We start from the raw sequence: 13,477 nt of genomic DNA, 5'->3' as shown, positions 1-13,477 counted from the left end.
GCATTTAGGCTTCCCATAAACTCTGGTTTTGTTCCTGCACTACAGGTACAGCAAGAAAAAACCTCCTTGCCCCCAACATTTCACATGCAGACAAGCTTTCTAGGCTTGTAAATTCCTGGAAATGATTTTGCACGCGGTGGACTTCTGGGAAAGACTTGGTTGAGATGCACTAGAAGGACCTAGCCACAGGCAGCTAAAAGCAGAACACTGCTGGGTTTGGGGCTGGGCAAAGCAACGGCCGAGGGAGGGAGAACGTCAGCACTGGGCACGGACTTGCTTTTCAGTACCACCGGTCTTCTTGTGATATTTAGCTTTTACCTTTCTCCTTCAAAGCCCCATGATGCAAGTCAAGTTTGGAGACAGTAGAGGTAACGGACATTTGTTTCTCTCCCTCAACACAGTGTCTTTCTTGGTGATTCTGGATAAACATTTCAGCAATTCTTTTTGCTGAAAAAAAGTCATCAATTAAGCCTGATCTGGATAAATTCTTGCATGTATACAAATAGACATGAACTTGGGAATGTGCTTTGCCTGAACCCTACATAACGTCAGTATGTTTCTAATATATTCATCAGCCTATATAGAGCTCGCTGAAGTGGTTACTTTCTGTGACTCTTAAGTAAAATATTCTTTGTTAAAGAATCCGTGTGGCCCAGCTAATGGAGTTGACTCTGGTACACAAAGGTGTACTCTCAGCATGTTAACATCAGAAGCATCTGAAAGTCATAACCATTTTGTTTTCTGCCTGGATGAACAATTTCACAGCCTATTATTTTAGAGAAAATACAAAAGATAAAGAATGTTTAAGAAGTCGGCATATTTCCAAATAGAAGCAAACAAACCCACAAGCTCGGTCATGATGTGAGAGATAAGGTCGAGGCACAAGGATATCACACTGGAAATTCCCCGGTGTCACAAATTAACTGTGGTTTCTCAAGTTCAGACTAGTGCCCTAATTAATGCACCCTATTTCCTCTCACTTATTAAAACTTAAAGAAAAACAGCAAGCGCACAACATGCAATATATATTTCTAATTAGATATATAAGTCTAAACAATTCAGCCAAGTAGTATTATTTGCTGAAACAATTAAAAAAATGCAGTAGGAACAGTAATACTATTCAGATTTCATATGTGATGCTGATCTATACTCGCAAGATTCAACACGTCTCTGTTTCCAGTAAATATTATGTTTCACATTTCATTACTTGGTATATTACTAAAATTCACATAGCCTGACAGAGGTATTTTAGTCTTCAGAGTGTTTTTTTCCATATTACTAATAAAATCACTGTGTCAGTTTTGACGAGCTGTCTCCAGGAAACAATCTTGTTAAATGTCCTTATTTTATAGAAACAAATACATTTAGGAAAACCAGGGAAGCTGCACTTATATAGGGGTATTTTGTCTGTCAGCGGAAGAACCATTTCTGACAATTTTTTTCTGCAGAACATTTCTACATTGGTATAACAAAGGTCTTTATTGGTATATTTCAAAAATCAGTTCCTGGCTAAAAGAACATGAAAATTATGTATATTGCTATACTGTTTCTCAGGCTCTGTACTTACACGGACCAAAAGTGACGAAACTACTCCTCTAAGCTTTTAAATCTATAGGACATATAGGTACAGATACATATACAGCCCAATAAGCTTGCAAAACAGATTCAGGACCAAAATAGAAAAGAATTGACAGGATCTAGAATGAGTAAGTAGAGGAACTTCGCCTGGTTCCTGTCTGCATTGAATCACAGCTCCCTCAATTTCCCTTTAATTCACAGGCTCTGGATTAAAAAAAAACCAAAAAAACTTAATACAATTAAAAAACAAAAATAGAAAAAAATTTCCTAAATATATTTAAATGTTATAAGGAAGAGAGAGAGAACAGGATAGGATTGTATCAAGAAAGCAGCAGCTCTGGTTTTTCGTAAGTCGTCACCCATTCCGCATCATGTACTAGCAGCTTGCAGAGCATATCCCACACAGCTTGGGGATACTTGCTGGTACTAGTTCTTGCTAGCATCAGCCCAGGCTAGCCATACCAGTCAAATTTACTTCTTCATCTCAGAACTTCTGGCTTGCTGAGTTCAGTACTTTTAAAGTATTTTCAAAATAAACCCACCGTAGTTAGAAAGTTCTCTTGCTAAGCCCATTTTCCATGTGTTCCTGACACATTCGCCTCAAAGAAATGAGCACATAGCGCTAGCCACATCTCCTGAGAAATGTCCAGCAGCAACGCAGGCAGGAATATGAAGCAATGGTTTTCACCTTTGGGAGTACCTAAAGGCTGCTTGAGCGCACAAAATCAGATTCGCAAAACCTCAACGACAGGAAAGCAACATCTTTGAGGTTTTAAGCTGGTTGTACGCATACAACAACGGAACTACAAAAGTTTACGATCTATCTGTAGTCTACACCAACGCTTTGAACTATTAATCATTCTCATCTTTTTTTCTCCCTTCTCCATATGTAAAGCACGCCAATGCTACCTGCCAGAAACCTGCTGCTCAGCAAAGTAAACTGGACACCAAGTCAGCGTTCCTCACTTTGGGCAGCTGAAAAGCAAGTTTGCTTTTGAAAAAAAAAGTTAGACAAGTTCACAGACAACAAGTCGACAAGTGGGTACCCAAAGGACTAGGCAGAACTAAACCTTCTATTGTGCCCGGCAGGTCTGGATGCTGGTGGAGGAGCAGGGACTGGTACCCAGGACAGGGCTGGGCTGGCAGGCTCTCCCCCAGCAGCATCTCCATCGTCACTGCTGAAGACAGACCACTGGGCTAGATGGGCCCCTGCTCTGACCCAGTAGGGCCAAAGCTTCTCAAATCCCCACCAAAAAAAAATATTCTTTAAGGAACACTTATATAAAAGGTGCATGCGACCCCCCCGGAGCTCCCTCCCAGCCCAGGCTAGGTCTGTTTATTCTGGCACCCAGTTCCCAGCACCCACCCAGCTCCTGGACAGGATGCACATAACAATCCATCTCCTGCTTTCTACTTTTACATATTTGAAGTGGTTTAGTTTTGGCTATCTTAGGTTCTTCAAACTTCAATGAGGATTAAAAAAAAAATAAAAATTTTATCTGATTTGAAGGAAAAAAAGATGTTTTATTAGCAAATAGGCAAAAGCATTGTAAGAATGCTCAAAACTGCTTATGTTCCCATAGTACTTGCAGCCACACACAAAACTTCTCAAACTACCAGATCACGACATGACCAAGAAGTGAACCACTGAGTGCATGAGAAGGAAGTGACTCAGACTGAAATTCATAAAGGACAGCATGAATGGGACAGGATTTCCGCTTAAAGCTCCTTTTACATGGCAAGGCTTCTTTATAAAAAAAAAAAAACAAAAAAAAAAAAACAAAAAACCCACAACAAAACAAAAAACTACTAAAAAAAAACCCCTAACCTTGCTCCCTCCTCTCCCATTCAGTTTTTAAAACAGCTCTGCAAAAAAGCTACAGTATGGATTTTAAATCAGAATCCCTACATCATACTTCCAAATCTTCTGCCTGTACAAGACACCATCCATCCTACTACAACAAACACTCAGGATAGTTGCTAACTTTTCTCTCAATTATAAGCCATCAGTTTCCTTTTTTTGCCTTAAAAAAGCATATTTCCAGCACACAGCATAACTAGAAATCTTTATTTACAAGTGCACCTCCCGACATAAAGACATGCTGCTGTCGATGGAAAAGGCCAGAGGAACTGTATTTATATCCCCAATCTGAAACTGTTATTTCCCTACTAAAAAGAGGTCCTGATGCTATGTTAAAGGGCCAGCCTGGCATAAGGGTGCATAACAGAAGCACCAGTGTATTTTTAATGTACCATCACGCTGTATAGAGCACAGAGTGGCACAGAGGAGCACATGCTCGATCCACAATTGAAGAGGTGACTGAACCAAAAGTACTCCAGAGTCATTTACTTATTTTATTTTTGTACTATTGATGATGCTATCACCCCATTTCTTCTACTAGTGCTGAATCAGCTTTTTGGAAAACCCCTGGTTCTTTTAAAATTGGAAAGAAGCAGTAAGGTATCGACACATGGCAGAATTTCCCTTGAGCGCTTACTCAGGGCATAATAGATGCAATAAGTGTATGTTTTGATGGAAAAGTACGTTGTTAACCTAAATATCTCATGTCCTGTGACTTATGTTGTACATTTTCAGGGAAAAAAGTAGACTTGTCCTTGCATTGTACACTGAACATTTTCTTCAATACTATTCTTACAGTGCTCTATAACAACCTCGGTGCAGATGTAGCAGAGATTGCTTGGAGGTACTCAGCAAGGAGCAACACAACCCTCGAAGGAATTACTACCGAGAAAAAAGGAGCAGGACAAGCATTTCCTTAAACACGGGGTAGAAGATCAAGAATAGAAACGCCTATCTTCCCCATCACAGACGCCACCACGCAGATCGTACTCCTCCACGGATTAAAACGGGCGCTCCAATCGCCCTTCAAAGCATCGGGACTGCCGGCACGCACCCAGCGCTGGGCGAGCTCCTCGCCACGCTCCCAGCCCCGAGGCAGCTTCCGAGGCTTTGCTCCCAAAAAGCGCGGTCCCTGAGGAAAGCAAGCGCTATGTCGTACATCACAATCTCAACTAAGAAATTCACGCAAATGAACCCATCAGCTCCAGTTCCCCTTCACCTTACTCTAAGTTTTACTCTGAACTCATACATTCCTGCTTGCCTCTTCAGAGTTTTTTGGCTAAGTGGCTTTCTAAATAAAGACTCTTATTATCTACATACTTTTTTATACACACACACATACATAATATATAATAGCTTTTCCAGGCTATTCTGCAATTTTGGAAGCAGCCACACAGCACCATCAAATTTTTAACTATTAGCAGGCTTGAACTGATACACATCCACAAAATGTGTAAGTTTAAATGGCTTTGCTGCTTATTGCTTCTGACGCATTGCTTTTCTTGGCTATTCTAAACACACTGCCAACTTAGCAGCATAAATCAAAATTATCACCTGTTCCCAGACTGCTTTTAACTCTCATCCCAATTACCTGTATGGCTATGTTAGTCAGGTATCAATCAATAAAACCCCAAATAGTTCAAGAAGAAACAGAGAAAGCAAATATAAATCAGCAGATATGATTAGAAGCTTATAAATATCAAGTAGGAACGTATTTTAGGGCGCTGTTTGGCAAGAACCATTACTAAACCTCTGTGACAACCTTGCTGCAGAAATCTGCGTACAGGTATACATGCATGACTATAGCAATAGACTTTGATGTGAAAAAGCTCACTCTGGAGTCCACATGTATCTTTTTCTTTTTTTTTTTTCCCTTTTAATATAAAATATTTCTCCTATTCCTGCTTTGGCCACAGACTTTGCTGTAAAGCAGTCCAACAGTGACTCCTGGGCTGCCATCTCCAGGCACAGATGCAGAACCTAATTTTAAAACACCAGTGAGTTGGATTTATCAGGAGGGTGGGACAGCTGATACTTATTTGCATCGTCTGCTGTCATGGTCTTTTTTAGTTTGGGGGAAGACTTCATCATTTGCTGTTCCCAGTTTTAAGGCGCTCTCCGGCTGACAGACTGGACATGCCACAGCCCTGACTTCACTGATTTTCTTGGCATTTTAAGAGCCCTCACGCTCTTCAGCTGGAGCACAGAAGACTACTCCAAGAGAAAAAAAATCAGGGTTGCAGGAAACCCTGAAACTAGATGGTTTTACATGAAATCTAAATTATTTTAGAAGTGATCATCAAGGCTGACTCAGTACCCACTGAAGCTATATCGTGCAGTGTAGCTGTTAAGGCTATACTTTATTCCAGGTCTTTCATGCAGGTGCTACCAAACACCTCATGTATTCCACCACAGACTAGAGTAAACAAAAAATAAATAGCTAAACATAAATAAGAATATTAAAGGTCGTACAAGCTTACTGAGAAGAAATAATCAGGAAGTCTATGCAGTGATTCATTTTCTTGCATTAAAGCATTCCCAAATACAGCTCCTCGCTAATTCTAAAGACCCCAAAGCACGGCTGCAAATCCTCATTCCTTACCATGCCAGCAACATTTTTTTCCCCCTTCGCCTATCAATTAAGTTACTTTTCATGAGTATTTATTTCAGTTATGTCTCACAAGTAGAAGTACACAGCCAAATAAATATACACAATATACAGATAATGGAAAACCTATGTTGTATGCATAAATTCACACAAGAGATTTCAAAGTGCGCCACTTTATAAATATCCTAGACGTGCCAGGTATAAGCATGCTTACTACATAAAACTTTGTTCAGCCAGCTGCAGTTGTAGCAGTCAGCAAAGAGACAGGCAGAGAGAAAGGCTGAAAGGTATAATGGATTATAACAAGTTACTGAGCTAAATTTAGGTAGAACTAGCTATGTGCAGAATGGCTTGTGATAAATGAGATTTGATTAGATGAATAACCTGAAGTTTTATTGTAAAGTTTCGATTTTTTCAGTGATAAGTCTCTGAAAATGTTGAAGAAAATGATTTCAAAAGTAGCCAGATTTATTTGACCACTAATTCCAATGGCTAAGATTAAGCAATTTCTTCTCAAATTTCTTCTGTTGCAGCTAATCATACTTCCACTGAACTTCCACACAAACAAACTTGTTTTTTCGGCAATCATCTCTAAACTTTCTAAGAGGTTTACTACATTTACCTAGGAGATGCAAAGTAGTGGTACCTAGTAGTCAGGTTTTGGTTATAGCTCAATTGTCCATAAGGACTTTTGTGAAGTGCCAAGACATCTGTACAAAAAGCAAAATAAAACAAAGAACTTGCCCATAAAATGCATTTCTGTTTCCAACAGATAAAAAGAGAATGATGCTGCATCTACGAGGGAGTAGTCATGAAAGATGGGGAGGCAACCGCTTCATCTTACAAAACAAATACAGTATAGCAAGCTCAACATTTATATTTAAGTTCACACTGTATTAACACTGTCTTTATGTGTGGGTGGTAGTGTTTTTTGGCATAGTTACTAGATCCATATACAGGCGGTCATAAGCCGGAAAGGTGCAATAAAAAGGAATTAAAAATAAATAAAACTGTCTTTACCATGTGGGTCTTGTTCATTTGACTTTGGGCTGCTTCTTGCTCTGCGCTCCGGTTTCTTTACTGCTGGAGCCCCCCCGCTGCCGCTGCCGCCTCCGCTGCTTGCTCCATTGTGGCTCTTTGCATAACCATTATATACAGTTGTGCAGCTGCCTATATGGCTTTTGTAGATGGATGAAGGAGGACTATTCAGACGGTTTTGGCGATCGATCTGCCTGTCTTTGAGTTTTTTGTGCTGTGGTTTGGTGTACTGATCTTCCCTGGTAATATAGCTGGACATCCCATATAGTGGTATGATCTCTGAAACGAAAGAATTCAGCCACATGAACCGAGAACAACAAAATCAATGACTTTTTTCAGAAAGCCAAATTCCTGACCATCTCCAAATGCAACGACTCCAGATTTCCCTAGAGATAGATTTTTACAACAAACCAATTTTTTTTTCCTAAAGAAAGCTGTTCTGCAGGACCAATGGGTTTTTTGGTATTAAGCATGCTCCTTTGCTGATAGGATTTCATAACTCTTTGGAAGAGTGTGTAAAAATACAGCAATTAGGGTGACAGTTTTTCCCCTCCTTTTCAGTCTTTGTGTTTTGGGGACACAGATTTCAAGCAAAAATCCAGGGAGACTGATATTTAGGAAAAAGCCTTCATAAGTTCACAGCAATTCAGCAGTTTCTTCCCCAGGGCCTGACTGGACAGAATAAGCCAAGATGCCCTGGTTTCAAGCTGCCATCGTTGATTACATGCAATTTAATTTCCCAGTATAAATAGACTTTACAATTGTGTCAACTGTGCCTGCCGAAGGAGAGAAATGCAGCATGAAGTGGAAGCTTTGGGTAAGTAAAACTATCTAAAAAACGCTTGAGAAATATCATAACTATCATATGTACCCTTCAGATACACTTCATTAAATACAGTCCCCACTCCCCCTCCTCCAAGAATGACTGCAGCTCTGTGGTCACTTTGCACACTCCCATGTTCGCACCCAAGACTTTGTCAAGCAATCTGACAAACTGTCCTGTTCCCTTTTCAAGGGAAAAGTCCCTCCCCTATCTATCTGGTTGGCTACACCATCCCACTGGTTTCCTGAGCTTCCCACTTCCTCCCTCCCAGTATAACAAAGTTAAATGTCAGCTGTAAGGGTCCATTCCTCACCAGAAAGTGAGGTCAATTGGTCAACAAAAACTTCCAGAGATAGCATCACTAGACAACCCCCTCTCTCTCTTTCTGCCTCTTTCTTGCCATTCCAGCAAAACCTCACTTCTGATGATACGGCTTAAACATATTCTTTAGAAAGGGTCTGAAGTCCAGGTAGTTCAGCAGTAATGTAAAACCACAAATCCTGAACTGATTTCCACGTTAAACATCTCAAGTAGCTTTGCGGATTACTTTTTTGGTTAATGCTCTCTTTCAGATTACACAAATACTTATCTCCAGGGTGGCAGAGAGACAACAGTGCATAGTTCAGACAGAAATATGCCCCTTTCACTCCTTTTCTTGCAATTATTTACTCATGGCCTGATTAGGGTTGCCATGCTACCCTTTGGTATCGGACAATGCTTTTCAGTGACTTACTGCACAGTCTCAACTGGAATAACAAACAGAAAATGCCTGTTATTTCTTGGAAAACCATGGCTGGGGGGCAGAAAGCACATTACGGCCAGCAGGAAACGGTATTTGGCTTTTCCCACTGGAAATGACCGCGGCAAGCCGTGCTCAGACCCAGCCCTCCGTATCCATCCTCATTCCCAAGCTAGAACTGACACATTTTGTCTCTTGGTTTTCTGTACAATGCTGCATCGTGACGCAGCAAGAGCAACCGGCATGAGTCACGTCCCTAGTTTGGAGCACGGGATGAGATATTTTTTCCCCACTGTATTTACAAATTAAGTTAAAATTGGTTTTGTTTCTGCAACCTGGTGTTGCAACGTAGGATTGCCCTGTGTCGCTGCACTCCGGATAGCTACACCCCTGCCTTCCTCTGGATGTTAAAGGAGGCGGCTCCATCCATGCAGACAAAGCCACTCCGCAAGTTCTCCAATTCACTTCTACTCTTGGTTTCGCTAGCCCTTAAAATTTGCAGAACATAGGTGTGAAACACCAGCACCTTCCTTCCAGCTCACCTTGTTCTCCATATATTGTTGGGGGAAGATGATGCTGTGGGAAAAACTGCGGTGGTATGTCCCCAGGTCCAGTGACGGGAGGATAAAAAGCTGTATGAGAGTTGTGAATAAAATGGGGATGGTGCGTCAGGTATGGAGGTAAGTGATGGGTTGGAGAGATGGCCGAAGGATAGCTAGGAGGGTAACACTCCGGAGACTGGGGGGTAACCACCACCCTCCGAACGCCGGTGTTGTCTTCTATCACCTGGAAGGGAAGGCAGGGAAATGAGCACGTTATGCAGCATCTGAACCAAACATATTTTTAAACACAGAGCTGTTTACAGTTTGGTCTCCCATTAGGAAATGGTTGGTCGTTAGGTTTATTCATAAACACATTTCTAAAATTAATATCAGCAGAAGTAATCATAGTGGTGCTGTGGCTTTTCTTGGAGACTCAGATAGCCACACTAATCACTGGGAGATTACTGCTGCTAGTGATAACTATGTGGGCAGGAGACAAAATAAATAACCTGTATTTAGAGCGTAAAACAATTGAAAAAGGAACACAAAGCACCAAAATAAGAGTACTCATTGGGACCAACCTTACATTCTGCCCATAAAATTTCTACCGCTGGTTTTGACAGCGCTCTGAGTGAGTACGGACTTAGCAATGCCTGGAAATCAGCTGGCACTGCTACTGCAGAGAAGCTGCGTGTCTGCCCAGAGACACGTACTCCGCAGGAACCCGTTGTGTTGACACGCGTTTTCAAAAGAATTGCTCTGTTCACGACAGGTATCTGTGCAAGACAAATCATAGGGCAAAAGGTTTTTTCTGCTACAGAGCTGGTCTATACATCTGTGCAAATCAACTCTGGAATATGCATAACTTGGCCCCCACATGCCATAGTCAAAGCATGTAAAAACAGATGTAGGAAGGTGGAAATGTGCTTAGGCTGAAAAAAGTTTTTCAGCTTATAATTTTTCCAGAGCTATATTTCTGGAGAACAGTCAACCAGCCAAATTTCAGTCCAGACTTAGGAGCCAAGCTTTTCTTGAGGCTTATTCAAAAAACTTCTGCCATTTCTGGAACTTAAAAATATAACCACATAAGAACAATTACTATCCCTTTGATTCCCTACGTTGACGTGCATAAGGTAGAAGAGCGTGAAGGAAGCATAATTTAGTTTCATACAACAAACAGGCTGTTAAAAACCTTATATTTTCTAAACTGACTGATGACATACAGGTGGAATAATATATGTGATGAGTGTGTTGTGTGAGATAAGTGAATGTGCATCAAGGGCACCTGCTGTAAGATGCTGCCACTCTCAGCTGATTACCACCACCATTAGCTGGAATTATCTACCCTCCATAGCAGCACCAGCAGAACAGACCCTGCTACGGATCCCCACGCTCCAGCGACTCTCGTCACATCACGGCGTCTTAGGCTAAACCACAAAGAAAAACTGGTTTATGGTGATATACCCTGACGTGAAGCAATGGCACGGGCATACGGTTGTTTCTGCTGCAGAAGGACAAGCCCTGTCTAAGAGGCCATGCCCACAGCTGGGAGCGGTAACGCTCCAGCAAACACATCCATGCCTCAGGCATCAGCTGAGCAAATTACCGTAACAGGGTAAAATTTAACTAGTATTAGCTGACCCAATTCCTTCCTTAGGCCATGTGTGTCCTAAGGTTATATGAATTTACACCTGTTCGCTATGGGCTGTGACCATGGACGCGGACAATTTCTGTGGATTGGCTGGCCTCCTACAGAAGAAAATTTTCTATAGGAGGTTAATTCATTCACTTGTAATTGGTATTTTTTATTAAAAAAAAATGTATTGCTTGCTATGCTGAGTAACCAGAACGGGAATCGTTTAGCTTAGCATACTTGATCCTAACCTCTAAATTTACAGCTTCAGCTAGCAATTTGTCATCTGCTAGCTTTAAATTGCAAAGACTTTACAGAGTCCTCAAAAGACAGCTGAACCTCAGAGATTTAGACTATCACATCATTGTAACCGCTGCATTTTCAGGCCTCCCATCTCTGCTACTAGTTCTACTCAACCTCCACAGCATCTCTTATCCTGGGCCCAGGTCTCAAACCTGCATTCCGAAACCTGGAGAAGAGAAAAATCCTGTTCCATTTAGCCCAAATGTGAAAAACAGAGCTACATATTTAGGACTGTACACACAAATGCTGGACTTTTAGACTTGGATCATGCTCTAATTTAATTGAGATAGCAAGTTCTTACATCCTGATATGAAAAGTTTTCATCATGGCTTTAACTAGTCCAAAGCCTCAAAGACAACCTCAGTCTTCCAGGTGGGTACCAGCTCTTATCTGGGCATCTAGACCAGACTACATGTGTATTCTGTGCTCTAGTGAAAGATGAGTATGTTAAGGAACAGATTTAGACAGAAAGCTTGTACTCTGTAGCAGCACATAATGTAAACCATATTTAAAAACATTAGGATTCCTCTTCCTGAACTATCTTCTGGAGAGCAGGCAGGAAAGCTCAGAGTCCTGTGAAAGACCTTTCTGATGAAATTATCCTGCTAGATGAAACTATAAAATATCAGCAGTAGTGAGAGAAAAGCCAGAGATGAGGCGATAGAATAGAATATTTCTGTTGGAAGGGACCTACAGTGATCATCTAGTCCAACTCAAAGGATGAGCCAGCCTTCCAAATGACGTTCATCAAAAAGCTAGGAGACTAATATCTTTTGTTTGTTTCCTCCCAGGCCATGAATGCTGACAGTATTCTTGTTACTTCATGTGCCCATGTTCCAAATGAACGCAGAAACACAGGGGACCTTGCAAAAAACCCCAACTTTATTTCCCTATCCTACAGGGCATTTTCTCCCTAAACTAGGAATTATAGATATATATGTAAATTTCTGAAGCTGCACATACAATCTTTCAATATGATATTCTGTCATTAACAGATCATAAAATTGGTAATCCAATGTATTATATGCATTAGATAGCTATAACAACAGCATGGGTTAAGACTGTAGATAACATCTCCACTGGGTAGACTGTAGGAGCGCCATTCTGGGAGACAACGCTCTCTCAGTTCATCAAAGACAGACCAAATTAGTTTCGATCCATTAATGTAAATAACGTAACTTAGCAGAGAGGTTAAACTTTGCTATTTAAAGAAGAAATTTGCAATTTTTTCGTCTGCTTAAACGCGTTTGTCACGAAGATCATAAATTCATCAGGAAACACGCTGTCTACTAAACGGTCTCCACTTCAGTGCCAAGAAGCAATGAAATCCTAATCCCTGTTGAGGGCTCTAGATGCAACTGGAATATTAAAAGTAATTGCTATTACTAATTTTAGCAGTTTATATTTAAAGAAAACAAATACCTCTGGTCATTTGGCACCTAGAGCTAAACTTTCATTATTTTGTGTTTTTCAAACAGTTACTAGGTAAATTGTCTTTTGCTGTTATTTTTTTGCTTGCTAGTGCAATTGGCATGCCACCTCAATAACAATATCATTATAGCATAGTTCTGTGTGGGTTTTTTCCCATATTTTAAGGAGCTTAATTGCTGAGGGAGGTAGATGATCTTTCAGGAGAATCTGGGTGAACATTACTCATACACAATAAAATTGCCTCCCCCATCAGTTGTCACATTTTGAGAATACTATTTTAAATGTTATTTGTTTTACATTAAAGATATAGCTGTAGCAATGAAAACTCGGTCTAACTAGAGATAATTCGCATATTTAAAGTACATCACTACTCCATGTTCTCTCATTTTACTCCACTGAAATTTAATACTACACCCCCAGGAAAAAGACAGGCGCGTTAATTTTGCATAGGTAAACTGTATATGTATTTTGTGAGTTCCAGTTAAAGGAATACAATCACTCTCATTCTGTAACATGTTTACTGAATGGGTATAGTATGGTAATATGCAATTAATTTCCACTTGCTTTCAAAAAAGAAAAATAATTCTCTTCCACTTAGACTTAGCGTGCTAGATTCAGCAAGGACATCTGGAGCATGGCCACTGGGTGGACCACAACCAATACTTCGGGAAGTTAATAAACTAATTTGAAACTTCATTCATAAATCAATCTGTATCAGAAAACAGTGCAGAATGAGCTCATCCACCAGGAACTTGGATGTCAACATTTCATTTATTCATAGTTCATGCCAGCCCTGGCAAGTCTGCATCGCTATCTTTGCCATCTATCACGTACAAACACTGGTATTAAATCTGTACCTTGAACCTGGAAAATAGACAGATGAACATCTATAACGCTGGCAAGAATGTTGGGGTATTTTAA

General features: G+C 40.6%; 1 protein-coding gene across 2 annotated transcripts in view; it reads right to left on the bottom strand.

The window, feature by feature from the left end:
- FNDC3B (fibronectin type III domain containing 3B) overlaps window positions 1–13,477 on the bottom strand; it is a 210,522-nt gene that overhangs the window by 90,865 nt on the left and 106,180 nt on the right. For both annotated transcript variants that reach the window (XM_075031393.1, XM_075031394.1), the window contains exons 5-6: window positions 9,190–9,433; window positions 7,068–7,364 (exon numbers count right to left, since the gene is read on the bottom strand). In XM_075031393.1, coding sequence (XP_074887494.1) covers window positions 7,068–7,364; window positions 9,190–9,433 — 541 coding nt within the window. The remainder of the gene's footprint in view (window positions 1–7,067; window positions 7,365–9,189; window positions 9,434–13,477) is intronic.

The sequence above is a fragment of the Buteo buteo genome, chromosome 7, assembly GCF_964188355.1.
Source record: "Buteo buteo chromosome 7, bButBut1.hap1.1, whole genome shotgun sequence".
NCBI lineage: Eukaryota > Metazoa > Chordata > Aves > Accipitriformes > Accipitridae > Buteo > Buteo buteo.
This window is presented reverse-complemented; position numbering and strand designations above follow the sequence as displayed.